General features: G+C 40.9%; 1 protein-coding gene across 6 annotated transcripts; it reads left to right on the top strand.

Annotated features, from left to right (window-relative positions):
- The first annotated feature begins 11869 nt into the window (after window positions 1-11869).
- Window positions 11870-26229, top strand: CBR4 (carbonyl reductase 4). Of its 6 annotated transcripts, none has more exons than XM_048847667.2 (6): window positions 11870-11970; window positions 14153-14294; window positions 15277-15397; window positions 17599-17735; window positions 19179-19313; window positions 25985-26229. In XM_048847667.2, exons 2-6 carry the CDS (start codon window positions 14153-14155, stop codon window positions 26161-26163), a joined length of 714 nt encoding a protein of 237 aa, XP_048703624.1. In that variant the 5' UTR covers window positions 11870-11970; the 3' UTR covers window positions 26164-26229. The 6 variants fall into 6 exon arrangements, with proteins under 6 accessions (XP_048703624.1, XP_048703622.1, XP_048703621.1 ...); XM_048847665.2 differs by having other exon boundaries at window positions 11893-12021; window positions 15280-15397; XM_048847664.2 differs by having other exon boundaries at window positions 11894-12021.
- Window positions 26230-26591: the final 362 nt, after the last annotated feature.

Here is a 26591-nt window from a genome sequence, read left to right as displayed (position 1 = left end):
GCAAAATGGAATTCTTGTTTTCCAGCTATCCCTTTACCACAATTGACTATGAAAGTACCAAAGAAACTGGTGGGATTTTACTACTGTACATGGCATCACATATGTGCCAGTATGATGCTCTAAACTTGTCATTTTTGAGGGAGCACGTTTAAATATCTCACTTAAATAAAATGAATAAAGGGACGTATATGTGACTGTGACATTACCCAGGGTACAATCTGGATTTCTCAACTGCTATGTCCCCTCTGTTCTCCATGTGGGGTGCCTATTACACTGCTTCGCTGTGAGACCTACCACTCTTGGCCTTGCTCTCACACCGCCTCTAGCATGTAAATTACTCTCAGCTGAGTTATGCTTCTAGCCAACCATTCCTAAGTTGTATTACAGAGTACACCAGCAAATTCCCAGTCCCAGACTTGTCCCCGGAAATGTGTGTCCATCTTTTTTCTTCTGGAAAATACAAACTCATTAATAGAAAATGATATGCAAAAATCCTATTATCTTAAATGGAGTTTGCCAAACTCTTAAATCATACTGGCTTAGATAAAACTATAAAACAACTTTAACAACTACAGAAAGATAATTTTTTAAGTGATTACAAGTAATGATGCAAAAAAGTCAGAAAAAGAAATGAAGGTAAAACGGAAACTAATACCTAATTTAACAAGCTGAGTGAATTTAAAGCAAAAGGTTTCTCTCACTATATGCTTACAGCAGTCTGGCTGGATTCCTTCAGCCAGGACCACTCCCCCAGTTCAAGGATGGTTCCTTTGTCTTTCAAATCTTAGTGAGTAGAGATGACTTGAGATATCCATTCCTCATTTTTATATTTTTCCTCCTCTTTGAGAATCATCTCCAGCTGTTGAGACCCTTTGCCAAGATGTAAATTTCTAACTCGCACCCTTCTTCCTGCCAAAGAATGGCCCTTTAGCCAGGTGGTAGTCCATTTTGATTTTGTTGACACCTGGCTGAGGCATCAGTTTGGCTTTTGTCTCTGAGGAACTGTTTTATGCCTGTTTTTCCAAACTTGGAGCATGTCTCACTCCTTTGGTGTCACTTAAATCAGTCAAGTTGTGTATCAGGGAAATTCAAAACCTTTTATGGGAACTAGAAAAACAGATCTGACTTCTTGGTAAAGTGGTAGTTAGCATTTAAAAAGTAAAATACCCCCACTCTGCCAGAAATCAGATTAATTTAATATTTAGGATATTAATATTCAGGCATGATGCAATTCATTTGACCACAGTGGGTGTAGAACAGGAATTAATTTGGACTATTGTTGAAATTTCCACCAATGTAAGATGTTTGTATATAATCAATTATGTCTTAAACTATTGCACTGTCTAGATTATTTCAGATTAACATCTTTGAAAAGTGTTATCACTTTTGATAAGTCCCTGAAGGGAGAGTACTCACTGGTAGGGGCATTTAAAAACTAATCCAAGCAATCTTCTTCAAATGTCACTTCTCATTTTTAACAACCTACTTCTTACTTTAAGCCAGTTGACTGGATATTTTTAGACCACTATCATCATTATTTACTGCACTATTGCTCAATCATTAAGAGAAAAACAACAATAAAGGCTTCTGTTTCTTACAGAGAGATGAAGACCTCAGTTGCTCAGTTACATAAACAGCAGAGTGAAAATGACAGCCAAGTATTTCTGCTGCTGTTGGGAGACGAGATATAAAACTAGATATGTTTGAGACAATCTGATAGAGAAAACTGAATCTTGGAAATTGAGTTTCCTGAAAGTCGTCCAAGTGTTACTGTGCGCTACTCAGACTGCAAAATGGATAGCAGCTGCTTTAAAAAAATTGCCTTTGACATTTCCTATAGCACTGGTAAAGATAAGGGAGGTGAGTGGCCTGTGAGATGTGTGAATGTCACTATTACCCCTGCCACAGTTACTCTTTACTGTAGACTCTATTCAGCTCTTATTACTCAGGCAAATCACCCACTGACATTTTGCCAGAGTAAAAAAGTGCTCAACAGGTCCCTATACAAGTTAGGGCCCAATCTTGCAAATACTTAATTGAGTAGTCCTTACAAGAGCAGTTCTGCTGAAGTCAATGAGACAAGTAGGATGAGTTTGTGGGATCAGGGCCTTATAATTTCTCTTCCTCCCCTTAAGCTGTTTTAATAATTCCTTTGCTCTTTTCTTTGTTCATTTATTTGATATCCAACCATGTTTAGACTAAATAATAGAGGGAAACAAATATACAACACTATTTTTCCACATACTTTAATTTAAATCTACTGCATTTCCTGCGGGCTGACCACCACATTTATGAGACTCAGCCCTTGCTCACATGAGTCCACAGGGCTGCTCACATGAGTAGGAGATGCAGGATCAGGCCCATGCATATTGTTAAACATAAATTCTCCTACTATGTTTCACTGGAGGGTTTGCATTGAAAAACGAATTAGACATAATACTGGATATTATCCTTCCTAGTTCAGGTCAAAGGCAAAATAAAAAGGTTAAAATTAGTATCGTTTTGTGCCATTACTGTAATATATTTTTCCTTTTTATTAAGAATATTAAGATTAAGAATATATTCATAGTTCATAAAACTATAAAACTAAATTCTGCTAATCTGACCACTGCAGGAAAGAACATCAAATTAAGGGCAAGATTAATTCAGCACAATTAATCATGTCTATCATAAGGGAAATAAAAATAATGTGCTTTAAGCAGGCAATAGCCCATAGTTTAGTATGTATTTTTGTTTGTTTTTGTTTTTTTTAAAAAAGCATTTGTGTATAAAGTCACAACTAGTCCTGACTGAAGTAAAAAGCGTTGCGGTGTTAACAGCTGCACATCAAAGTGGTGAGTGAGTATGCTAAGCCATGCCAATTCTCGTCTCAATAATCTACTTTGCTGATTGATTAAAAATACAGTTTTGCACTAGAAGGTGTAAATCTTCAGTAGGCTGGGTCATAGGGCATATAGAGAGCAACTCTCTAGAGATGTCTATAGCATCTGTGAAGATCCGGTGTTTAAAACTGAGATTAGTGACATAATAAGCTAGTAGTCTGCTGACACTTGCTGTCAGCACTTTAGAACAGGAAGGAAGGAGATGGGACTAATGTTAGGCTATGTCTAAATACTAAGAGAACTGTACTTTCTATACTAACGCTTAGCACAAAGCAACAATATAATCTTGTAATGTTTTCTGCTGTATTGTGAAACTCTATTTGAAAAAAAAATCTGTATTAGATTTTATCTTAATAGTATCAAACATAAATACGACGGGCTAAATTATCCTTGGAGTCACTTTCTATAGGCCTGATCTTGCAACACTTCTTCACGTATAATCAGTGGGACTGTGTGTGAGAGTGTAGATGGCAGGATTGGACCCCTCAGTTATAGTTTGGATTGCAATGATACATGAACTGAAGCTGTAGAAGCCAGGTGGACAGAATTATTTTATAAATATCTAGTAGTTCAAATATGCTGCAGATCTTTGGGCTACATGAGTTCTTTCTAGGTATGTGATGAATAGGTAGCTGACTATTTTCTGAGTGTTATTGAGGCTGGTAATCTTCTCTACTGTGAGCACATCCTAGATCTTAAAATGTATCCGTTCACATCCAGGAGAATAATAATAAGCTGTTCTTCCATGATTACTCAAACTGTCCTCTTAGTGATGGCAGTAAAGTACCTTCTGATAACTGAAGCCATGATTTATCTTTAATAACCTGAGCAAAAACAACCAAGTGTTTTTTAAAAAGTCCTCAGCCTTTGTAAAGCTGCCTTCTGATACCAGTCAGCTCTGTGTTCTTGGGAACCAAGGCAGAGTATCCAGCCTGTCTGACTCATGAAAAACACCCCCACCCCCCCCGTCTCTGCTTGAACCAAAACCGATCAGAGAAAAGGCTTGCAGAGAGCAGTGAAGGGTGTTGGGAGACACACCTAGACCCCTCGTGACAAGATTAAGACATCTCCATTAGCATACAGAATGAAGGACAGAGACCACTCCCCTAGCCTCATCTGCATGAAAGATGGGACAGAGAGTCTGTTTGCATACAGAATGGAGAACAGAGAACCGCACTCAACTCTGGGACCGGAAAAGCAGGGAAGCACAGCATCATGGGGGATCTCCGCTCCAGATGTTAATGAACCTACGCCTGCACACACCCAGCTCAGCAGTTATCAGACCAATTCTGGTAATAAATCCTTGATTGATAACCAAAATACTGACTCAGCCTAGTTGCATTGTGAGCTCCCTGAAAGAACCCACCACCCATAGAGATCAACTCCTATTGTCTAGCCTAAAGAAAACCCTTGAGTCATCAGTTTACCCATAAACAAATCTAGTGTTCTCCCTTGAACCATTGTATTTTCTCTACCTATGCCCAAGTAAGTGTTCTGATGCATGGACTCAAACTCTGCATGAGTCCCACTGGGAGTCCATCTCCTGACTGATTGTGCTGGGGGCTCTGCCTGTCTCCAGCACTCAGGACCCTGAGCTACCACCATCACCTGGGAACCCTGACCAGTTCAAGCTCCATGGAGCGGGTTAGATCTCTCTCTGTTTTCTTTTCTATCTCAGGTATTAACCTTTAATAATGTAACTGTTATGTTTGTTTAGCCGTCCTTGTGTAGTTATTGCTATTATTTAATAAATAACTTATGGTTAAGCTGGTTGCACCTCTCTCTCTCTCCTGAACTTTACTCTTTTGTGTTTTTAACTTTCCCATTTACTCTGCAGCAACGCTTCTTTTCCCTAAGCTAAAGATCCCTGTAGCGCCCAAAAATACTGTGGGGTTTGCTCATCAAGTGGGTTACTACCAATATAATTGTAATATGAAAGTGAGGATAGGGACATGCTGAACCTGTGGCATATAAGTGTGACAGCTGAAAGTGCTGCTTGGCCCAGCCTATTGAGACCAGGGGCACATAAGGGGGTCAGCTTGAAAATGCTGATTGACCTGGTCCACTCAGACTTGCTGTGTGAGTGCGCACGTGTTCATCTGGTTCTGGGGTGGAGGAAACCAGCCCTGGGAAACCTAGGTCCTGCAGGATAGCTCCATTGGGAGGGACTTGCAGAAGGGAGAAGTAGAGCTCTATATGAACACACAATTGAAACAAGCAGTACATTAATAGAATTACAGAACTCCCCTCCCCAGAAGAGTAACCCTAATAAATGAGCATACCCCAAAATAACAGGTACATCTGGTACAGCTTGAAGTCTCCAGTATTCCAATCTGCCCCTTGCTTTCTAGTAGCTATAGCTGCCTTGAAAAGAGGAAGGTATTTGAAAGCCAATTTACAAACTACATAATTGGAAAGCAGAAGTCTCCCTAGTTGCAATATTCATATATTTTAAAAAGGCATACCTGCAAAATGCGTCTGTAGAGTTCTAGAATTTAGTGGTACCAAAACATTTATGGGATATGCTTATCACTTACAAAATATTCTACACACCTAAGATGATAGCCTTGTGCATTAATAATAAGAAAAATATATGGTGGGTCCCAGGAGAAAGGTGAGTCCTGTCCATTTTACCCTTCTTCAAAATCTCCCTGGTAGTTGACCTGGAGACAGATGACTGCATGTGGCTCCTTCTGCTGTTCATAGAGGCTGCTCATGTGTATATCAGGAGGTGTCCTCCTCAATAATACAAGGTGTTGCCTCCCTGCAGGCTGATAGTGCTGCATCCTCAGTGTTCTCAGTCCCTGCTGGCTCAGGCATGAACACACAAGCTGAACTCTCATATCTTTGTATAGCAGCATAGTGCTCAAATAGAGGGTTTGATAGATCAGTGGAAGCACAGAAATTCCAAGACTGAAAACACATTCTTAATTCTCCTTTCTGTATGTCTGAATACTACAGGATAAAATATGTGAGATTGTTCACTGCTTGTGTTCCACTCCCATAATTAGTAGGCAGAACAAAATACATATTAAAATTGGAGTTTCAGATAGAACCTGAACTTCCTGACTTGTGGGAGTTAGGGGAGTTTATATAACTTTAAGCTTTTTTTGTGGCTAATTTGGTATTGTTTTAAAATGTCCATGAAATTGCCAAGTGAAGCACTGGAAACTGAAATCCTCTTATTTGTCACAGATCAGGCAGCAACAGTGCAAGCTTCATTTCACCTTTACCAGTACACCTTGCCTCCCACTGAGTGGACAAATTTGTGTGGTCTTCATACTCAGTCACGTTTAGGCCACTCTGCTGAGGTTGTGAGTTAATGCCAGTTGTAGTGTGGAAAGAAGTAGATGGAACCTATTATATTTGACACAGGCCCCCACTTGCTTTTTTTCTTTGGTGTAAAAGGCCTCTACTGGAAGCTGTTCTATAAAATCATGAATGTGTTGATTTACACACTTGTTAAAAATACATTTTATTGTAGAGTGACAAGTAGAAAAAAAACTGGTGTACAGTTATATGGTTATAGTTGTGTTTATAATTGTGAATACCATATTCAATGGAAAGTAATACAGATTTGGACAGCCAAGGGAAACACAATAGACCAGTGAAGAACAATAGGATGGTAGTTTGGTCACCTAAGTATCTGAATCAGTGTGGCTGAGGAAAGTTAGCCAGATTGCAAAATACTACTACTTTTTTTAATCATTATTACATACTTCACAGCAACAGTTGCCCAAAGTGAGAAAAGAAGAATTAAGTCATTAGACTACCACAGGAGATCTGAAGTATCTGATCTGAGGGACTTTAGGTATTCCAATACTAGTGGCCCATAACTAATGATTTAAAGGTTATATTACTTTGTTCTGATTTGCATTTGATGCTTTTCAGTACATTAAATACCTTCAACTGCTTTGGTGAGTTGCAGTATGCTTAATCATTTTTTCTATAAACTTAAATAGCTTTTTCTCAAAAACAATGACTGTTTCATATAATGGGCTGAAATTGTTAAAAAAACTGCAGTTTCTAGCACAGACTGTTTGGAGTGCCTGTATGCAGTAGGTTTGAGTAGAGACAATTAGATAATTTTACTTTTATCTTGTAAATTGTCAACAAGTCCCAAATGTGTCTATACACCATTATATAGAGAACCACATGTGATTAATTTGCTCGTAATTCTGCAGTCATAGTAAACCAGACATAGAAACAGCCAATGTTGTAATAGTTGCTCTAGTTTTATCCATTAGGGATGGAAAAGATCTATTAGATCGAGTTCATATATCAGTCAGAGTAGGACACAGTCCCACAGGGAGAAGTTGTATCAAATATTAAACTGATTCTTCACTTCAACACAGTCAGCTCATCCTTTACAAAATTAGGAAATAACTAGGGGTAAACTCACTCAGATTCATTGCTTGTGTATGCTTTTGGCCATGTGCTTAAAACATGTAAAAATAAATCATTGAGAGAAAGGTTAACATAACTTTTGCAAACATCTGGTGATTCTGTGGCTAATAAGTGATCTCTGATTACACATCTAAGTTTTAAATAAGCATTTACTAGACAAGAGCTGAACACAATCTTGTCTGAACCATGGGAAAGAATGTTTTGCATTGTCACTTTGTTCACTACATGATGCAGTTTAAAATGTTTAAAAAATGCAGAGAATTTCCTACTTTTGTGTCAGAGTTCCAATGTGTACAGGGAAGACCAACTTTTTATTACTTTCTTAAAGCATTATGTTATGCTGCCTTTCTTGATGAGGGAGCATCAGACTATTATTAAGCCCTAGTTTATTATGTCACATGAATTCTGGTCTGTTGCTCTACCCATATCATGTCATGGAACCTAGAATTATTGTGTCTTTAGTCCACCAGCTTTCGCTAATTAGCTATATCCCTTTTCATTGGAGAATGATTGATTGATTCTCTTCCCCCCCTCCCAACCCCCAGTGCCATTTTGCTGCTGTCTATTTAACCTGAACAAAATGTCCACATTTTCCCCTTTGTGAACTCTCACTTCTGTAATACAAAAGAGAGTCTGTGCTAAAGACTATTTTGAGACCAAATGTCAACTCTCTAGTTATAAGTTATAGCTGGTTAATGGTGTGTCTGGAACCCCAAATACATCTTTCCCTATCATATATAAAGATTGGCCCATTGAAAATTATTTATGTTAAAATTGATAACTTCACTCTCAACTCTAATCCTGGAGCTCTTAGAAACCGTCTGAAATCCTGATTACTGAGATTTACAGCAGAAGGTCAGAACCTCACATAGCACATTTCCCCTGAGCTGATAACTCTTCTGAATAATTTTTATTAGCCCAAACAATTATGAAAAGTGTCCTGCACATAAACAGATACTAATCTCTAAACTTTAATTTAAGCCACATTTCGGATAGGGTTGCCAAACCTCCAAGATTGTCTTGGAGTCTCCAGGAATTAAAGATTAATCTTTAATTAAAGATTCTCATGCAATGGAAGCTCCAGGAAAAATCCAACTAAAATTGGCAACCTTAATTTGAGACTAAAACATAAAAGAAAACAAAACTATGTAGTAGAGCAAAGGTGGGCAAACTTTTTGGCCTGAGGGCCACATCTGGGTATGGAAATTGTATGGCGGGCCATGAATGCTCATGAAATTGGGGGTTGGGGACTCTGGGGTGGGGCCAGAAATTAGGAGTTCAGGGTGCAGGAGGGGACTCTGGTCTGGGGCAGGGGTGCAGAGGGGGTGTGAGGACTCTGGCTGGGGGTACAGGCTCTGGGGTGGGGCTGGGGATGAGGGGTTGGGAGTGCAGGAGGGTGCTCTGGGCTGGGATCAAGGGGTTGGGAGGGGGATCAGGGCAGGGGGTTGGGGTGTGGGAGGGGGACAGGAGTGCAGGCTCCAGGTGGCGCTTACCTCAAGCAGCTCCCGGAAGCAGCGGCATGTCCCCCCTCCAGCTCCTCTGTGGAGGTGTAGCCAGGTGACTCAGCATGCTGCCTTGTCCACAGGCGCTGCCCCTGCAGCTCCTGTTGGTCATGGTTCCCGGCCAATGGGAGCTGCGGAGCCCGATAGCTGACCCTATGCGTAGGAGCTGGAGGGCGGGACATGCTGCTGCTGCTTCCGGGAGCCGCACGGAGCCACAGCACATGTGGAGTGGGACAAGCCCCCAGCTGGAGTGCCGGAGCAGGGCAAGCCCCAGCCCCACTCCCTGGCAGGAGCTCGAGGGCCGGATTAAAACATCTGAAAGTCTGGATGTGGCCCTTGGGCTGTAGTTTGCCCACCCCTGAAGTAGAGCTAAACAAATAAAGTCTTACAATGGTAACATAGTCACAAAACCATCAAATCCAGGCACACTTGCATTCTCCCCCATCATAGGGGAGACTCTGGTTTAATTCCTTGTCTATTATGTACACAAATTTCAATGTATCACTGCCAAATTAATCAGGTCTGGTCTACACTTATAAATTAGCTTGACCTAGCTATGTCACTCAGGGCTGTGAAAAATTTCATGCCCTGAGCATCATAAGAACATAAGAATAACCTTACTGGGTCAGACCAAAGGTCCATCTAGCCCAGTATCCTGGCTTCTGACAGGGGCTAGTGCCAGGTGCCCCAGACGGAATGAACAGAACAGGTAATCATCAAGCGATCCATCCCTGTTGCTCATTCCCAGCTTCTGGCAAACAGAGGCTAGGTACACCATGTCTACCCATCTTGGCTAATAGTCAATGATGGACCTATCCTCCATGAATTTATCTAGTTCTTTTTTAAACCCTGTTATGGTCTTGGCCTTCACAACATCCTCTGGCAAGGAGTTCCACAGGCTGACTCCACATTGTGTGAAGAAATGCTTCCTTTTGTTTTAAACCTGCTGCCTATTAATTTCATTTGGTGACCCCTAGTGCTTGTTTACTACTTCTCATAATACACTTCCTTATCTACTTTCTCTACACCAGTCATGATTTTATAGACCTCAATCATATCTCCTCTTAGCCATCTCTTTTCCAAGCTCTTTTCCAGTCTTATTAATCTCTCCTCATATGGAAGCCATTCCTTACTCCTAATCATTTTTGGTTCCCTTTTCTGAACCTTTTCCAATTCCAGTATCTCTTTTTTGAGATGGGGAGACCACATCTGCACACATCATAGTTAGGTTGACCTAACCCTCGGTGTGTATGTGGCTAGGCTGATGGAAGAATTCTTCCGTTGATCTATCAACTCTTGGAGAGGATTAACTACGTTGATTGGGGGTGCGGGCGGAGATCTCTTCTGTTGATGCAGGAATCGTCTGTACTACAGTGGCACAGCTGCAGCACCATAGCTGTGCCTGTGTAGCAGCTGCAGTGTAGACATTCTCTCTGTAGAGGAAAGGAGACCTGGAATCACTCAAAAGATCCTCCAACTGACTACTGAATGGCTGATGAGCTGTGTTGTCCCACTCAGTATTATATCATGTATGATAAAGGGCTGGTCTTCTACACTTATTGGCATAACATGTCAGAAGTATGTGGGGTGTGTGTTTTTTTTAATATATATAATTATGCTAGTGAAAGCCCTCATCTAGATGCAGCTATACTGGTATAAATACCTTATCCTTGTGTACACTGAGGTGGACCGAAAACCATTTTAATTACGCCAGCATAGTTACAGTGTAAGTGTAGAGACAAGCTGATAGATCCATGGAGAAAGGGGAAATATACTATGAAGAAGAAAAAGGAGAAAAGGGGAAAAAAAGATTCTTAGGTATACAATAGGGGTATGCTAAAAAGAAAATAGAGTGCAGCCATTTTCAATGTAAAGGTGATGTGATGTAAGATAAGTTCTCAGTATACTTACACTCCAAATCATTTCTGACAACAGATTCTTCGGGACAGGAGCAGGGTTAGGTTAAAAAGTGCAGTGTTAAAATAGTTGATAGGTTCATTGTAAATTACTGCTTCAATGTGTAAAACTGAGATTTCAGTTCAAAATCCTAAAACCTATGAACTAAGATAGAAAGCAAGATTGTCTGGTTTTGGAGGATGAGAGAAAGGAATATGCTGCATGGCACCTAAGTAATAGCTGCATGTCTGGGGACAGGAAGGTGTGCCTGTAGCATTGTCAAAGGAAAGCATTCAAAAATTATTAATTGGCTTAAAATCATGAGATTTTAAAAAATTGATTCATTTATTGTGTGTGTGTTTTTAGCAACTGTGAAGACTAGAATTTCCTCAATGTTGGTAACTGTTGTGATTTCACCATTTCATGATATGTGGTGTTTTTCTTAGAGGCTTGGCTCCTGGAAGCAATGGACTAGGGGAGAAACTCAGCTTTTGTTTAAAAATGAATTTCTGGTCCTCACAGTTGTAGAGAAAAGCCTGAGAACATGACATGAGTGCACCCAAAAGGCTCAGTAACCAGAAGACAAATAAAAATCACCTAAAATGTAGTAGTAACAAAAATTATTTTTAAAAATCACTCATGCCTTTGAGGGGCCTGACTGATACATTGCTTGAGGTTAGCATTACTACTTTTTGTTTAAAATGAAAAAGAGTCTCACGCAATAATTGTAGAAATGTAGGGCTTGAGGGGCCATTGAGAGCCCAGAATAACTGCTGTTTTCACAGCTGCATCACAGTATTGACTCGTATTCAAGGTGTAACCCCCTAGAACCACCTGCTGTGACTCCAGGAACCGGGGCTTTATCGCCACCTGATAAAACTGACCAAGCCTGGATTGTGGGATGGCACCGGGGGCAGTGGCTGGGGCAAGGGGCATGTTGTCTGGTGGGGAAGAGCGGCTGAGGTGAGGCAGCATCTACGTCGAAACCTTTGGGGGGTGGTTAATTGATGGACGATTATTCCTAGTCCCACCCAAGGATTCTGTGAGCCCCGCGCAGCAGCAGCCAGAGCTTCACCTGGGCACCCCTTACTACAAGTCCCAACATGCACTGCTCCCTAATCATACCGGCAGCTACAGACGCTCTATCTGCGGCCCGAGCAGTCCGGCCGCATTGCATGCCGGGAGTAGTAGTCTCTAGCAGGAGAGGCGTTCCAGTGCCCACCCGTGGACCATAAGGAAGGAAGGGGTGCGCGCGCGTTTTTCCAAGTAACAGCGCGAGCGAGGTAGGGGGAGGAACGCAGACGGGTGCCACAGAGCTCGGCGTGGTCTCCATGGTAACCGGCTACTGCTGAATCCCGAATGCCGCTGCGCCACTGTGACAAGCGCCTGAAATAGCGCGAGGCCGCCTGCCTCGGAACTGGGGGAGCGCGAGGCTCCAACGCTGCTTGCTCCGCCCCAGGGAGCCGGTTGCCGCTACTCCAGGCGGGATCGCCAACTGCTGCTCCCCCCTAGGGGAGGCTGGCGGCAGGCGCAGGCAGAGCTGGAGCTGGGGGACAGCGGGAGCGGGGGCTCGGCCCCGCACGGAGGGGCTGGGTGGGTGAACGCCCGGGGGCGCTGCCTGCCAGATCGGCCGCTCTCTGCTGGCTGGGTCTGCGCCGCTCGCGTGAAGCTCCCGTGGGTGGCGGGAGGCTGCGCTACAGTTTCCTGGAGCCGAGGCTGAAAGCGATTCCTGGGAGCTGTGCGAGCTCCTCTGGGTGTTCGCCGTTCCGGGCCGGCCCCCGTCGTGCTCTCCCCACGCTGCCCCTGCAGGGCGGCTCTGCGCATGGAGGCCTGCAAGCCTGGGGGCCCCCTTGCAGGAAGAGTTAACGGTCCAGTTCATTCCCAGAGGTGTGAAACTCAGAAGAGCAAGTCACACCGCGTGGGCGTGGGAGAACAGTGGTGTGGAAACATCCCTGGAAGGAGAAAAGGCGTGGTTGGGACTTTGTTGTGTGCTGGGAGTGAAATGGTGTATAGCAGCTGCTGCATCTAGCGTCCGTGTCTGAGCAGATATTAGAGCTGTTCAAACTTTGACCAGAAGCCAAAATGGCCCCAGCAGCCCCAGTGGTAGAAAAGGTGCAAGACCCCGCCCCTTCACTAGACTCAGTACCAATACAGGGATAGATTTTTCTCCCTAGGACCCAGTCCATCAGGCCTTTTTCATGTGAGTAGTTCCATAATAGCCAGAGTTGGTAAAGCATTTTGAAATCCTTTGATAAAAGGTACTGTGGTATAAAACAAATGTCTGGAAAGATGAGGGTTCTGAAGTGTCTCAAAGGTGAGAATGCTGACCTTGTCCTTGTGGTAAAAGACACAGTGCAGTGATTCAATAAGGGGGAATGACCCTATAAAATCTTATTGATTCACTTCTGGGCTACACTCTGTTGAAACTGCCAGTTGTGATGGTCCTTTGTGGACCGATGATTTATTCTCACTTTTATTTTTCTTAAAGGGCATTATCAGATATTTAGAAATCTCCCAACAGATTGTATAAAACTGCTAAAAGGAGTCTGTGTAGTTCCAGAATATTTTCATGTTAAAAACCTATGTTCATAATTTCCCCTGACATAACATGGCAGTTAACTGAAAAGATACCTTTTGGCATTCTTTCCATAACCAGCAGAAAAGAAACGAGGCCTCTTTTCTACCCTCACCTCTCCCACAGGAAGCAACATTATAATGGCAAAGTGACAAATTCTAGAGCCTTTATTCTGTGTTTACTAAGGTGCAAGGTTTTGGCCTGAAGTTAGGTACATACCTGCTCAAGCATCATTTCAACTCATTAAACAAGCTTTTTATTATTTAAAAGCAGAAGCAATGAACAAAATACTGTTTGGTTAGTGGCAGTGTAAACACAGTATGTGTTACTAATAAAAATAGTGTATGTTATGGTTCATAGAGATACTTGGGATGAGTTTTGTGGCCATGGTCAAAAGACTGAGTGGCTTTAATATCAGAAGTGCTAATACAATAATCACATTTCGTTCTTGAGTTGGCTTTGAAAAGACTGAATTTTGTAAGTATTGACTTGAGCAGGTATATAATGATCTTTACAATTATATTGCTTGGAAACTTTGTGACACTCTTAAAATAATAGTTAAATTGTGGTTAGTGATTATCTGACTGCAAAATTGAAGATTATCTGTAATTCAAAAATTTTAGTACACTTGTTTCTCACCTGAAGATATTCCACCTTAACACATAGCTAATAATGTTTAGTTCAGCTGTTTTTGTTAAAGTTTAAATATAAACAATAAACTATGAATACAGTAAGACTGAAACAACCTGATACAACAGAGTGCTGTATTCTCATTGACTTCAGTGGGAATGGAAGATAATTGGCACCATAGAAGATCAGGTCCTAAAATATTTGGTGCCAGTCACTGTTGATTGTAGACTTATTTGCTGTTTGTGAATTATTCTTTGGAGATGCCCAAAGTTTGTGCCATTTTTGGAGGATCCCGAGGAATTGGAAAAGCTGTTGCACAACTGCTGGCATGGAAAGGATACCACTTGGCTATTATTGCTAGAAATCTGGAAGTAGCTCAAACTACTGTGAATCACCTTGGGGGTATGTATATTGCTTTGTTACTGTTTATTCATGACTGTCCACTTTTTACGTAACTGGTAAGAGTAATACAGTAATATATCTAAACTGAGCATTTTCCCAAATGCAGGTGAAAGTAAAAGGCAGAGCATCTATTTGAGAATTAAGCCAAATATAGCAAAGCAGATGGAGGATTTACTATCTGACATAGTGTGAATAATGGCCTGGGCCAGTTCTCATGATTGTCAATAGAAAAGTTCTCATTAACTTCACGGGGAGCAAGATGGTCTATTTTGTTTTTAAATTTGTGTAGTTTCAAAATGAATGTCCAGTGAATTTTGTGTATTAATTATAAAGTGCATTTAAACTATTTTTGAGTATAGTTGTGTGCACTGCTGTTTTGAAATTTAAGCCATGAAATCTCGGGCCTGACACTGGCAGGGTTTGTGGTAACTGAAAAAATGGTATTTGCAGATAGGAAAAGTGTGGAAGTGCCAAACAGCATTTAAGAACCATCCATTCTTCTGGAATTTTACAGTTATAATATTTTATAACTATAATATTCTGCATTTAAGAGCAGTTCATACAGCACTTTACTTTTTTTCCCAAATATATAATCTTCATAACACTCCTACCAGGAAGGTAAGTAAGTAATTGTTACAGACACCCTTTTACAGATGGGGTAACCTGAGATTAAGGCAGTTGTCCACGGTCATGTGAGTTGGTGACAGAAATGGCATTAAAACTTGGCAATTCTTGGCTTCCAGCCAACCGAGACCTCAAACTGCTCTAGACCACATTGATTCGAAACTTGAAAAGGGCCAAAAAATACAAAACACAAGGAAGTGTCGTAACTAATCAGGAGACTTCCTGAAACTTGTCCTCATTTAACTCTCCTTTGAGGTGGAGCAGATTTCTTAAATTAGAACTAGTTCAACATCTGTTTTTACTATTATTTTGCTGTTTATATTTACTGTTAGCCTAATGCAACTTCATTTCAATACAGCAGGTCATATGGCACTTAGCTGTGATGTAGCCATGGAACAAGATGTCCAAAATACACTTGAGGAGGTGGAGAAGAATTTAGGTCATGTTAATTACTTGGTTAATGCTGCTGGAGTCAACAGGTTAGTTTTATGTTATAAGTAAGAGTAGGCCATGCATTCTTGTTGAAAGGTACTAAATATACTAACGCCTGTCTACACTGGGGGGGGGGGGGCGGGGGTTGACCGAAGATATGCAACTTCAGCTACGAGAATAGCGTCACTGAAGTTGACATATCTTAGGTCGACTTGCCACGCGTGCTCACGGCACAGGGTTGACTGCCGCCGCTCCCCCATCGACTCCGCTTCCGTCTCTCGCCATGGTGGAGCACAGGAGTCAAGGGCAGAGCGATTGGGGATTGATTGATCACTACCCACCAATCCAGCGTGTAGTGTAGACGTACCCTAAGAGAGTAACTGCAAAATTAAACACATCGGTAATGGCTCTAAAAATTAATTGAAATGTATCTGAAGACTGTGTATTGTGGTCAGTGTTGTTGTAGCCAGAACAACAGATGCAAAACTTGTAGACATAGTTACTGCTATGATGATCAACATCCTCCGCAACACATTTTTCAAGATCCATGGGTCTTGTACATGCACTAAATATCCCAGTAACAACTGTGAGTGTGAAATAAGACAATCACTATGCTCTTAAATGAACTGTCACAGAAAAATGAAACGACAAAAATTTTCACCAGGCGATTACTCTAGGTATGACCACTCAGTTCTCATTCTCCAAGGAAACCTGCACAACACTTTCAAAAGATGAGCCTGGGAGCATAAATTCATAACTTTGCTAGACACCAAAAAACATAGACTGAATAAAGACACTGGATCTATGGCTTATTACAAGAATCTGTAACCCTTCCCTCCCCCGCATGACTTGAGAGGTACCAGCAGTGCAAGTAGGCCGGTATGCTGTACCAGCAAGCCATTTATAGCCGGTATGGCGTACCGGAAAGACACCACAGCAGCCTTGCCAGAGGAGAGGGCTGGGGGTTCTGCTCATATCCCCGCTGGGAGGGGCAGTGGGGAAAGGAGCAGAATGCTGGCAGTTCCTCCAGTGGCTGTACCTCTCCTAGGCTCGCCCACCCAGCCCTGTCTCTGGCAGGGCTGCTGCTGTAGTACAAGGAAGGATGGAGATGCAGCTCGGGTGCTGGGAGTTCTGCTGTTTTCTCCACTGCTGCCCCTGCTGGGTGGGGCAGCGGGGAACGGAGCAGAACTCTGGCAGCTCCCCGGCCGCTGTACCACCGGCGCCCCCAGCCCTGTCTCTGGCACAGCAGGAGGAGTACAGAGCACACCTTCCCCCCCTCCCGCCCCAGGTAATATGGGATGGATGTAGGGAGGGGACGGGGAGAGCGTGGGTGCCCTGGGCTGGGGGTGGGGCAGTGAGGAGTCACATGGAGGGTCGCATGGGGTGGTCATGTGCCCCCCTTAGATGGTGCCCACCCTGTACTGGTAAGACATGGATTTTACGTGCACCACTTGGAGGTGCTTAGGGGCTATTTCTCCTTGAATAGTCCCTTGCAAAATGTGGTGTTTAGCATAAGTAGTTAATATGTTCCACCTTGTGTTTTGGCTGTGACACTAAGGATATGTCTACACTGCAATTAAATACCTGCAGGTGTCCTGTGGGTTTGTTTGTTTTTTGTTTTGTTTTAAATACACATTAGGGCTTGGTCTGGAGCCTGAGCTTTAGGACCCTCCCTAGGGTCCCAGCGCTTGGGCTCCAGCTATACCACGATTTTATGGCCTTGCGAGCCTGAGTCAGCTGACATGGGCCAGCTGTGGGTGTCTAATTGCAGTGAGGACATACCCTTCAAGTCCATTTTCCAGACCTGAAGAATAGCTCTGTGTAAGTTCGAAAGCTTGTCTTTCTCTTCAACAGGAGTTAGTCCAATAAAAGATATTACTTCACTCTCCTTGTCTTTCTGTTGTACTCACAGATATAAACTCCAGTACAAATATATATAAATATATTACAAGCGGTCAAATGTATTCGCTCAGAGGACTGTCAAACACTGTCATCCATTAGAAATTAGTGTTTGACAGTCGTCTGAGCGAATACATTTGGCCGCTTGTAATATACTATCAGCAAAATGGCTGATGCGGGCCTTATGTCTTATTACTGTGCATAATTTTTCAGTGTTATCAAGAACAGCGCTAGTGCATGTAGGGTCAAATTCTTCCCTGGTGGAACTTTATTCTGGGCAATGAAATTTGACCAGGGATGACTTAAACCAGTTTTTCAGGGTTTTTGTTTTTTTGGGCTTTTTTGACAGGGATGGCTTGTTGCTGAGAACCACATCTGAAGATATGGTATCCCAAATTAACACTAACCTTCTGGGGACAATGTTGACATGCAAAGCTGCTGTAAGGCGTATGCTTCAACAGCAAGGAGGTGCTATTGTTAACATAGGTGAGTCTCCACCTTAGGCAAGTTGAAGGTGGTTAATTGTATTTAAATGACTTTCTTAGACACAGTCTTAGAAATTTCATGTTAAAAGGTTTACCTCTAAAAACGTGTAGTAAGAATCCAAAACTGAAACAATTGTAGGAAATACATAATATTCTGGAATTAATATTTTACCATTGGGTCCAGTTACTTGTAGAGGGACATAATCAAATAATAAAAAAATTCTCCACATTTCATTTTGAATATATTCTGCCTATTATCGTTATGCTCCAAGCCTGGAATGAGCTTCAAATGATTAGACCTTTGTGCCCATTGAAGCTAACTGCAAGATGAAAACCAAAGATTCCTACAACTGAAAAATAAGATATTTCCCCCCTCTATTTTCCCCAGTATATTTACCTGTCACTATTCATAGCGTTTGGTGTAAAGTTAGTTTGGTTGTTTCCTCTGGAGAGTCTGATAGATTTCTCTGTTTGTGAAAGACAGTAATATGTTAAAGAATTAGGAAAATGTGGTGAGTTGTTTCTTTCTTTTTTTTTTTTTTATAAATCCTCTTCCCAATTGTTTATCCATAACAATTGGGAAGAGGATTCAAAGGCAAGTGTGATATTTAATGTTAGTTTTAATTTTAAAAAAAGACAAGATTACAGATTTACAGTGCCCCTTTAAAGCAATCCAGAAGTAACACACAGTATGAAAGGCTGAAGGAGTATTATGTTTTTTCATTTACGATGAATTTTGTGTGTGTGGTTAGTTGTTTTTTTTTTTTATTCCTAGTTCTGCAGACCTTTACACATTCAAGTAACTTTATGCACGTGTGTTTTCTCATTAAACTCATTGAGTCACTATTTTCTTAGCCTTTCTTTTGTGAACACATTGTTCCTTTTTAAACTTTTTCAGCAACCTCTGAATGTAAGTGCAGCTCATGTCAGTGGTAAATAAAGTCCTTCTAAAAACCTTTAGTCTGCATTTCATCATGCTTTTATAATCTTCCTGTAACTTCTGCCAATTATTGCAAGTGTTTCTCTATTTTGATTTTAATTAACAATAAGGCATGGCTTTTTTTTCTCTCTAGGAGGGTATTATTCAGGGAGCTTTGCCACACACTTACTATAATTTTCTCTTGCATATTTGTACGAACTGTACATAGATAGCTGAGAGGTTTGCTGTCGGTGATAAGTTAATATGCAGGAAGCAATCTTATTTTCATTACTTTATTTGTAATCTTAACTGTCTCTCCAATAGTTAGAACTCAGATTTTCCCTTGAATACATGCCTAACTTGCAAATGGAGACTCTACATGCGTATCAAGCTCTAATAAAATTGCTGTTATTTAAAAGGATGGTGATTAAAAGTTCTGACTTCAGTAAAGCCACAACATTGCTATTGTAAAAGATTAAATTTAGCCTGTCATTTGGCCTCGGTTTGCTCTTTTGTTTGTTTTAGGAAGTATTGTTGGACTCAAGGGCAATTCTGGTCAGAGTGTGTACAGTGCCAGCAAAGCAGGGTTAGTTGGATTTTCACGCTCTCTTGCTAAAGAAGTAGCAAGAAAGAAAATTCGAGTCAACATGGTTGCTCCAGGTTAGTTCATGATTAAGATACTAAATCTCTGTACGTTTTTTGTGATTACTTCAGTTATAGATCAGCAAGGTTGGAACAAAGAAGCGCTTACTATTTGCTTATTGTACTCTGAAAGTAAGAAACTATCTATAAAAATACTCTGATAGAAAAACACTGCTAAGTAGCAGGTTTTAGGCTAGTTTCCAATCAGAATGGTAATCTTTTATTTAAAATTTTTTTTTAGACAAAATTTTTTGTCTATTTTCTTACTCAGCCCATTTTTACATATGAATGTGCTTAAGGGAATAAATGTGTGCTCCTTCTGGAGTATCTATTTTAATTTTGTTTGCTTATCCTTTACTTCTGTGAACTAACCCAGTGTAGAAAAGGAAATTTAAGAAATGCTGTGTGAGGAGGAATTTCTCTTTTGTAGGAGATTCCTTTCTATATCTGCATTGTCTTTAATGTTTCAGACTCTTAGTACACAAAAGAAAATGGATAAGAGAGGGCATATTGTACTATTTCCTAATGGGACTGATCTTTCAATTTCTTAAAGGGACATATAGTTATATGGGGCAGAAAGGGGTAATTTTAAATTGTTGGATGCCAAGTAATTGTATTATTATAAATTACTAAAAATGTTTAGAGAAACTAGAAATAGTAAGCCAATTCTTACTAATTGTTTCTCTTATTGCCAATTCCAAGATGGGATTCTTTACATACCTTTGGGTACACCATAACTGAGATCAAGCAAAATAATCAAGTTATAGACCATGGCTATTTTGTTAAAGAAAGGAATAGAAAACCTTAAACAAAGCAAGACAAGTGACAGAACCCAACTAATAAACCTGTTACAGAACAGACTGTAATAGAAGCATGCCTCTCTCTGGAGAGCTTTTAGCAGAGATTACGTCTCTGAGAGTGGACTTGCCTTTGGTGTGGCACTTTTTTCTCTTTGTAAATTGAAACGAAGGCCATATTTCCCAGAATTAGTATGAAACCAGACTTAGTCTATCCTTAGAGAACAAAGAATGTTTGTATTCTTTGCAAAATAATTTCAAAAACAGGTAGATCCTGTTTGGTGTATATCATTGATAACCACAACATGCTATAATTGGGCAGAGTAAGCAATTTTTACTAAATTCCATGAAATCCAAGAAAATATTTAAATCACTTACTTAGAAGAAGCCATTTAAGGGGCTGTCTTGAGACTGGCCAGTTAAGAATCTTATATCCAATTAAATTCCACTGTTTCTGTATTTACTGATGTTTAGCCCTGTCAAGGTTCCTCTCCCACTCTGAACTCTAGGGTACAGATGTGGGGACCTGCATGAAAACCTCCTAAGCTTACTTTTACCAGCTTAGGTTAAAACTTCTCCAAGGTACAAATTAATTTTATCTTTTGTCCTTGGAATAACCACTGCCACCACCAAACTCTAACTGGGTTTACTGGGAAACGTAGTTTGGACACATCTTTCCCCCCAAAATCCTCCCAACCCTTGCACCCCACTTCCTGGGAAAGGTTGGGTAAAAATCCTCACCAATTTGCATAGGTGACCACAGACCCAAACCCTTGGATCTGAGAACAATGAAAAAGCATTCAGTTTTCTTACAAGAAGACTTTTAATAGAAATAGAAGTAAAGGAATCACCCCTGTAAAATCAGGATGATAGGTACCTTACAGGGTAATTAGATTCAAAACACAGAGAATCCCTCTAGGCAAAACCTTAAGTTACAAAAAAGACACACAGACAGAAATAGTCATTCTATTCAGCACAATTCTTTTCTCAGCCATTTAAAGAAATCATAATCTAACGCATACCTAGCTAGATTACTTACTAAAAGTTCTAAGACTCCATTCCTGTTCTATCCCCGGCAAAGCAGCATACCGACAGACACAGACCCTTTGTTTGTCTCCCTCCTCCCAGCTTCTGAAAGTATCTTGTCTCCTCATTGGTCATTTTGGTCAGGTACCAGCGAGGTTACCTTTAGCTTCTTAACCCTTTACAGGTGAGAGGATTTTTCCTCTGGCCAGGAGGGATTTTAAAGGGGTTTATCCTTCCCTTTACATTTATGACAAGCCTCATTTCTTCTCCAAGAATATACAGTTTAACCTTTTGGTGAATAACAAGAGAAACTATTAATATTTTAAGTTATTGCATTTCACTATTCCAATAAAATAATTAGTTTTAAATCTAATCCTTTAGCAGTGTCTTAGTTTATCTCACCATTGTTAAAATCTTGAGGAGGTTTTCTTAGGTTGGTTTCTTTTTGAGTCTTCTGTGTTTTATCGTTGCTGTGGCACCTTGCTTGTAGATGTGGACTGGGTGAATTGTGTAATGCTTGCTGTTTTTAAGCAGGCTAGAGAGGATATGTGTGAGGGGTTCTCATTTCAGAGGGTTGTTTTTTTTATACTTTTCCTGTTTCCATGAAATTATAGGACAGTAAGCCTCTTTCAGACATGTTTAGATTCAAAGTTTGTTGCTGTCTCTCTTTCATTGGCACCTTGCTTGCAGGGTTAGATTAGGTGACACCTTTTATCTCCTGAATATGCAGTCTGCTTAATGAATATGCAACATTTCTCTAAGTGCCTTTGTTCTTCACATCAGCCACATTATCAGAGGCTTGTTCACCTGCACATCTACCAATGTGATATATGCCATCGTGTGCCAGCAATGCCCCTCTGCCATGTACATTGGCCAAACCGGACAGTCTCTATGTAAAAGAATATATGGACACAAATCAGGCGTCAAGAATTATAACATTCAAAAACCAGTCGGAGAACACTTCAATCTCCCTGGTCACTCAATTGCAAACCTAAAAGTGGCAATACTACAACAAAAAACTTCAAAAACAGACTCCAACGAGAAACTGTGAATTGTAATTAATTTGCAAACTGGACATCATTAAATTAGGCTTGAATAGAGACTGGGAGTGGATGGGTCATTACACAAAGTAAAACTATTTCCCCATGCTTATTTTCCCACCCCCCCCCCCTCCACTGTTACTCACACCTTCTTGTCAACTGTTGGAAATGGGCCATCCTGATTATCACTACAAAAGGTTTTTTTTTCTCCTGCTGATAATATCTCACCTTAACTGATCATTCTCGTTATAGTGGGTATGGCAACACCCATTTTTTCAGTGTGTGTGTATCTTCCTACTGTATTTTCCACTGCATGCATCCGATGAAATGGGTTTTAGCCCACGAAAGCTTATGCTCAAATAAATTTGTTAGTCTCTAAGGTGCCACAAATCATTCTTTTTTTGCTGATACAGACTAACACGGCTACCACTCTGAAACCTTTGTTGTTCTTGAATGGCAAAAGCCTCAGATAAATTTAAAAGTTAAAATTAACATTTTTTTTCTTTTTAGTCGGTCCATTTTCTGAAATTTCCAATTTTATTAGTTTGACAGGAAATGAAGTGGTTTTCAAAAAGCCCAAACATTCCTGTCAAGGTGGATTTGATTTAAATCATGATTTAAATTACTAGTCAGGAAGACTCGATTTAATCATGGATTTCTACATAAAAGTGCATTTTTTGTTATAACCTTAATACATATTCTTCACAACTCCGAGAGAGATGTAGGTTTCATTTTCACACTATACATTTTTAAAGTGATTTCTTTTGAAAACTTTTCAGGTTAGTTTTACAGCTATATCAGAAAATGATGATTGTTTGGTTATTTCATTAACCAAAGGTAATTGAAGCAGCAATTTATGAAGTCATTGGGAGGTGAACGATCTCCAATTCAACAGGTTAATCATTAATATTTGAAGAATTTTCTTGCCATGCTGTATTAGGAGGAGAACATCACCAGACAGACATTTACATTTTTTATTTAACTAAAACAACAACTTTGTGTATTCTGGATTTTTTTCTTCAACAGCAAACATATAATATTTTAATAAAACAAGCATGAATTTTTGAATTTAGTTAAACATTCAAGTTTTTTAAAATCAGGTTTGTTGTTGTTAAAATAGTTTTTAACTAAAGTAGTTAAATGAAATATTTAAAAATAAATAAATAAATCAACGATGTCAGCCAGGTCAACATGAGAAACTTAAAATTTTGGCTTCTGCAGCCTACTTAATTATTTTGACTTTCATTTTCCCGTTCATAATCTGGAAAAGAAAAACAATCTTTCCTGCTTTTTCAGGTCCCAAACAGTTTCTCTATTTGGAATGAATTAGTCCAAAGGAAGAAAATATTCTTTCTACACCGGCAGAAGAAGCTACTGCTTTGAAATGAGAGATTATCATTTCAGCTGTCTCTGAATCCAAGTGTTTAAGTGACTTCCACCAGTTCACTGGTGTGACTTTCTTTCAAACATCATCAGCAAACATATATTTCTTGAATGGTTTACCCTTAGCTCTGAAGTTTATTATAGTTGGCATTATGGAGGGATGATTGCTGGATGTCCATGTCATAGCCAACTCCTCTTCCTCAGCAGTTAAGATTTGACTCTGGTACCGAGTATTGAGAATATTTGCAAGAAAATGAGCTGGAGATAGTGCTTGTCCCATTTGTTTTTTTAATGCTTGTAGTTTAATTCTGTCATTGCAAATTTCTCTTTTTAAGATGTCCCTCAGTTCCTTCCAAATTTCAACAGCGTCAGCAGTAAAACAGCTATTTCCCTGCATTTTGTTCAAGGCTATAGAAATAGGCTTCAGGGTACTCAGCATGTGTTCAACATTTCTCTTAAGCCCAACGTTGAGAACTCTGTCTGTGACAATACGATCTATTTTTTCACGATTTTGTTCACAAACTGTCATCAGGTTAGGCCAGTTCTTGATATAGTGCTCAAAACAGTCCACTACTGAGTTCCATCGCATGTCTTGTGGGAGAGTTAGCTTGGTTCCTCCCACTTCTTTCAGAGCAGCTGCTGCAAAGTGGTTGTTACGGAAGTGTTTTGGAATTTCAACAACGTTAGCCTTTATTTCTGGAACACTGAAGTTTTTGGCTAGGAGGTGCATCAAATGAGCACTGCAATCGTATGTTAGCTTGAGACTCTCTTCTAAATAATTTCTTCTCATCTTGGATACATTTGCGGCATTGTCTGTGAACAAGCTGCATACTAGATATTTTGAATTTTTTTCCCACAGTTTGTTATAGCTTTTACTGCTGCTACTTGTAAGTATTCTGCTGTGTGCGCATTTCCTGATGTATCAGTTGTTTCTGTAAGGAAGACAGTCCCTTCTTCTGTTGTCACATAAGCACATACAAGAGGATTATTGTGGACATTGCTCCACCCATCAAAACTCAGGTTAACAATTTCACCCTCTAGACCTTATGCACACTGCTCAATTTCTTTTTCATACGCTTTTTCCAGCAATTTGCCTGCAACATCTGCTCTGTGGTGGAGGTGCAGAATTCATGCCCCTGCAAATTTCTTTGCTTCCCCACAGAAAAATGACTTTCTGACAGGGAAGCAAAGGGAAGCTGCAAGAGCAGTCACTCATCACTCCCTAGCAGTGCAGGTACATCGGAGCAGCCAGCAGAGAGGTAAATCACGGTGGGGCTGGAATTAGCTGCTAGTCCATCTTGGCTGGAGGCAGGAGAGGACGGGACTTATTCCCCTGCTAGGAGTGGCAGGGGCTGTGTCAGACCCACCCCCAGAAACCTCCTCTGCTTCCTGCCCCCATAGCTCCTCCGCTGATGCGGGAGGGGTCACTGAATGGGGAGCTGCTCCCCCATCCACCCAACCCCTGTGCATTCAGATCTCCCATATCCGGACACCCCCGCCAAGCTTTACTCCGTACACCTAGAACCTCCCTAGCCCTCCATATCTGAACTCCACTGCAATGAACCTCAACCCCCTGCACCCAGACCCCTTGCCTCTGGACCCTCACTCCTACATCCAGACAACGCTTCCCCCCTCCCCCCCCCCGAGCTGCCTGCACTCAAACCCCCACACTGATGTGCCTCACCTCCCTGCACCACCCTGAGTCCCCACATCCAGACCTTGATGCCACTGAACCCCAACTAGCTGCACCCAGACCCCTCCGCTGTGACCCAACCGCCTTCTCCTGGAAGCCCCCCAAGGAGCCTCTGTGAATCTAGATCCCCCACTGAGATTGTCCCACACAGAACCCTCTCACCCCACACCTGGATCCCCTCACACTGAGCCCCTTCGCACTTGGGTCCTGCCTGGTTGAGGCTGCCTGCCCCACATTTTGTGCACCTGATGCAAAGGGGCAGAGCTCCAGGGATTTTCTGGGGCAGGTCCAGGCCTTCTGTCAGTCGGGTGCGGCCTCACCGCAGAGTCCGTGTCCCAAGGGTGGGTGGTGATGGGAGGGCTGTGGGGTGATCTATCACCTTCATGCAGCCAGTGGCATGTGCTCCCCACAGCCATGCTGGAGCCTCTGCATTTATTTATTGACAAATAAAACTTGCAAAACTTTAAAATATTGTGTGCAGAATTTTTTATTTTTTGGTGCAGAATGCCCTCAGGAGTAATAGAGAGTGTGTGCGTGTGCACACAAAATGTATTTGCACTGAGATTGGATTGACTCTCAGTGAAATAACTATGCTATGTTTTTTCATAAACTTACTTTACATTGGATAAGGATAGGACTCAAGGATCTTATAGAGCCACTATATCATACCAGGATTTCTTACAGACTTCTACAGCTACTCTCATCAAATTCTGCTTACATTTTATGTCACAAACATTTTTTCTCTCTTAGGCTTTGTTCACACAGAGATGACTGCACATTTGAAGGAAGATCAGTTGAAGAAAACTATTCCTCTTGGAAGATTTGGAGAGCCTGATGAAGTTGCACAAGCTGTTGTCTTTCTTCTGGAGTCTCCCTATATTACAGGGCATATTCTAGTTGTAGATGGAGGCTTGCAGCTTCTAATTTAAATGCTACAACAGTACTTATAAAATGACTTGAATGGAGGAAAAAATAAACTTGGCTGATGAAGATTCTGAGGTGTGTAATCAAGATGATGCTTTCATGAGTGAACACTTTTTAATCAAAACAGTAAAATAATAATGTATAAGTTAAATAGTAAACTCTAGAACGTAAGGTTGTAATGCAATATGTACATTGGTCAGTTAACTAAAGCCTGCATATAGGATGCCAAATGAGGAAATGCATGGTGGATGCGTCATAGAACTTTTTTTCATAACTTCTCTGAAGAGGTGGGGAAATGGTAATGATACTGAATCACACATTAAAATTAAATAAGTTTTTTCTGAAATGCCATTCACATTTTATGTTTTGGGATAGAATGGGAGCATCACTCTGAAGGGTCCTATAGCACAACAAGACTTATAATATTTCTAAG

The sequence above is a fragment of the Caretta caretta genome, chromosome 4, assembly GCF_965140235.1.
Source record: "Caretta caretta isolate rCarCar2 chromosome 4, rCarCar1.hap1, whole genome shotgun sequence".
Taxonomy (NCBI): domain Eukaryota; kingdom Metazoa; phylum Chordata; order Testudines; family Cheloniidae; genus Caretta; species Caretta caretta.
The sequence above is the reverse complement of the archived record's forward strand: the minus strand, read 5'-3'. Positions and strand labels throughout refer to the sequence as shown.

Excerpts from the sequence above, each read along its gene's own strand:
- CBR4 (XM_048847664.2), top strand. Across the intron at positions 15,398-17,598 it reads AATGCTGCTGGAGTCAACAG|GGATGGCTTGTTGCTGAGAA; the intron begins GTTAGTTTTATG and ends CTTTTTTGACAG. Across the intron at positions 19,314-25,984 it reads AGTCAACATGGTTGCTCCAG|GCTTTGTTCACACAGAGATG; the intron begins GTTAGTTCATGA and ends TTTCTCTCTTAG.